Here is a 2,587-nt window from a genome sequence, read left to right on the forward strand (position 1 = left end):
TGACGAGCTGTGTTGGGCTGTGCCAAGGCGTGTTGGGCCATGACAAGCCATGCCAAGACATGTCACATCATGACGAGCCATGCCAAAGCATGTTGGGCCATGATGAGCTGTAGCAAGGCGTGTTGGGCCATGACGAGCCGTGTTCGACCATGCCAAGGCGTGTTGGGCCATGACGAGCTGTGCCAAGACATGTCACATCATGACGAGCCATGCCAAGGCGTGTGGGGCCATGATGAGCCGTGTTGGACCGTGCCAAGGCGTGTTGGGCCATGATGAGCTGTAGCAAGGTGTGTTGTGCCGTGACGAGCCGTGTTGGACCATGCCAAGGCGTGTTGGGCCATGACGAGCACTAGCAAGGTGTGTTGTGCCATGATGAGACGTGTCAAGCCGTGTTGCCCCGTGCCACGCCATGACGAGCCATGATCTGTGCCACCTCACAAGAGTTGTGCGGAGCCATTCGGCGTCACACCGAGCCGTGACGAGCCGCGTTGCACTACAGTGAGTCGCACCAAGCTGTGCTGAGCCGTGTTCTGCACCATGATGAGCCATGACGAGCCGTGTTGCACCATGATGAGCCGTGTTCTGCACCATGACGAGCCGTGTCGAGCCGTGTTGCACCATGATGAGCCATGACGAGCCGTGTCGCACCATGATGAGCAGTGTTGCACCACGACGAGCCGTGACGAGCCGTGTCACGCCATGACGAGCCGCGCCGCGCCACCCAGCCCCACCACCCCATCCACGTCCCGCAGGACCCCACCGGCCAAGCAGACGGATCCGCCGGCCCGGGGAGAGGGGGGCCCACCGCCGCCGAGCCCCCTCCTCAGGCGTCCTTGTGCGCCAGGGCGGCCAGGCGCTCCAGCTTGTGCCCGTGCCGGTGCTTCTTGAGGCCGTAGGTGTTCCTGAAGGCCTCCCCGCAGGTGCTGCACTTGAAGGGCCGCCCGCCCTGGTGGGTCTGCAGGTGCTTGCTGAAGTACTTGGGGTCCTTGAAGAGCTTGAGGCAGGCGGAGCAGCGCAGGTCGCGGCGGGCGTCGTGCGAGCGCTGGTGCCGCAGGATGGAGGACAGGTAGAAGAAGCTCTTGCCGCAGAGCTCGCAGCGGTACACCTTCTCGCCCAGGTGGACGCGGCGGTGCTCCAGCAGGTTGGAGCGGTAGCGGAAGGTCTTGCCGCAGGTCTGGCAGCGCTGGGGCCGGGCCACCACGTGCAGCCGCTGGTGCTCGGCCAGGCTGGAGGACTGGGCGAAGCGCTTGTTGCACAGGGCGCACTTGTAGGCGCGCTCGCCCGTGTGCACCACCTTGTGCTGCCGCAGGTACCAGGAGCGCAGGAAGCCGCGGCCGCAGACGGCGCAGCGGTACGGCCGCTCCTCGGTGTGGCAGCGCTGGTGCCGCATCAGCAGCGCCGCCTCCCAGAAGCGCTTCCCGCAGACGGAGCAGCCGAAGTGGCGCTTCTGCAGGTGCCGGCGCCGGTGGAGCAGCAGGTCGTAGGCGCCGGCGAAGCTCTGCCCGCAGACGCCGCAGGCCAGCGTGCGCCGCACCAGGTGCACGTACTTGTGGGTCACCAGCCCCAGGAAGTGCTTGAAGCTCTGCCCGCAGGTCCCGCAGGTGAAGCGCTCCCCGCTCGGCACCACCGGGTGCTCCTCGGGGGGCTGCGCCCCGCTCTCGGCCGCCGGCCCCCCGTCGGGCAGCAGCCGCTCGGGGGCCGCCTGGTGCACCAGCTTGTGCCACATCAGGTTCTCGATGAAGCCGAAGGCCTTGCCGCAGGCGTCGCAGCCGTAGGGCTTCTCCCCGACGTGGGCCTCCTTGTGGTTGACGGCGTGGAAGAGGTCGGGGAAGCGCTCGCCGCACTCCCCGCAGCCGTAGCTCAGCCCCTCGGCCGGGGCGGCCGCCGCCGCCGCCCCCAGCCCGCAGGGCAGCGGCAGGCGGTGGATCTGCTTGTGCCGCGTGAGGCTCTGGGGGTAGCCGAAGGCTTTGCCGCACAGCTCGCACTTGTAGGGCCGCTCGCGGGTGTGCACCACGTGGTGCTTGCTCAGGTGGAAGGACTCGCGGAAGCGCTTGCCGCAGACGGCGCACTGGTGCGGCTTCTCCCCGGTGTGGATGCGCTCGTGCCGCTTCAGCGTCTCGCGCCGCCCGAAGGCCCGCCCGCAGATCCCGCAGCCGAAGCTCTTCCCCGGCGCCAGCAGCGCCGCGGGGGACGCCAGGAAGCCCCCGCCGCCTTCGCCCGCCTTCGCCGCCTCCTCCGAGGCGAAGGGGAACCCCGCCGCCGCCGCCGCGGTGGCTTTGGGGACGCCGGCGAACGGCGCGGCGGCGGCGCCGGCTTTGGGGCCGGCGTGGACCTGCCGGTGCCGCAGGAGGCTCTGGGGCGCGGCGTAGGCTTTGCCGCACACCTCGCACTTGTAGTCGGGGCGCTGGCCGCTGTGGGCGGCCTGGTGGCGCAGCAGGTAGGCCGGGTCCCGGAATTCCTTGCCGCAGACGGCGCAGGGCACCCGCAGCAGCCCCGAGTGCGTCTTGACGTGGCGCGTCAGGCTCTCGCGGCGGTTGAAGCTCTTGGCGCACACCGAGCAGCTGAAGGGCTTCTCGCCGGTGTGGAT

At 69.0% G+C, this 2,587-nt stretch overlaps 1 protein-coding gene across 1 annotated transcript; it reads right to left on the reverse strand.

Moving 5' to 3' along the window:
- Positions 1 to 682: 682 nt before the first annotated feature.
- Positions 683 to 2,584, reverse strand: ZNF865 (zinc finger protein 865; the record flags this gene model as incomplete). The annotated part of the gene is made up of 1 exon (XM_035313596.1): positions 683 to 2,584. A coding segment is annotated over one exon (1,761 nt), but the record flags the coding sequence as incomplete, so codon positions are not given.
- Between the last annotated feature and the right edge of the window lie 3 nt (positions 2,585 to 2,587).

Source organism: Oxyura jamaicensis, unplaced genomic scaffold (genome assembly GCF_011077185.1).
Source record: "Oxyura jamaicensis isolate SHBP4307 breed ruddy duck unplaced genomic scaffold, BPBGC_Ojam_1.0 oxyUn_random_OJ61631, whole genome shotgun sequence".
NCBI lineage: Eukaryota > Metazoa > Chordata > Aves > Anseriformes > Anatidae > Oxyura > Oxyura jamaicensis.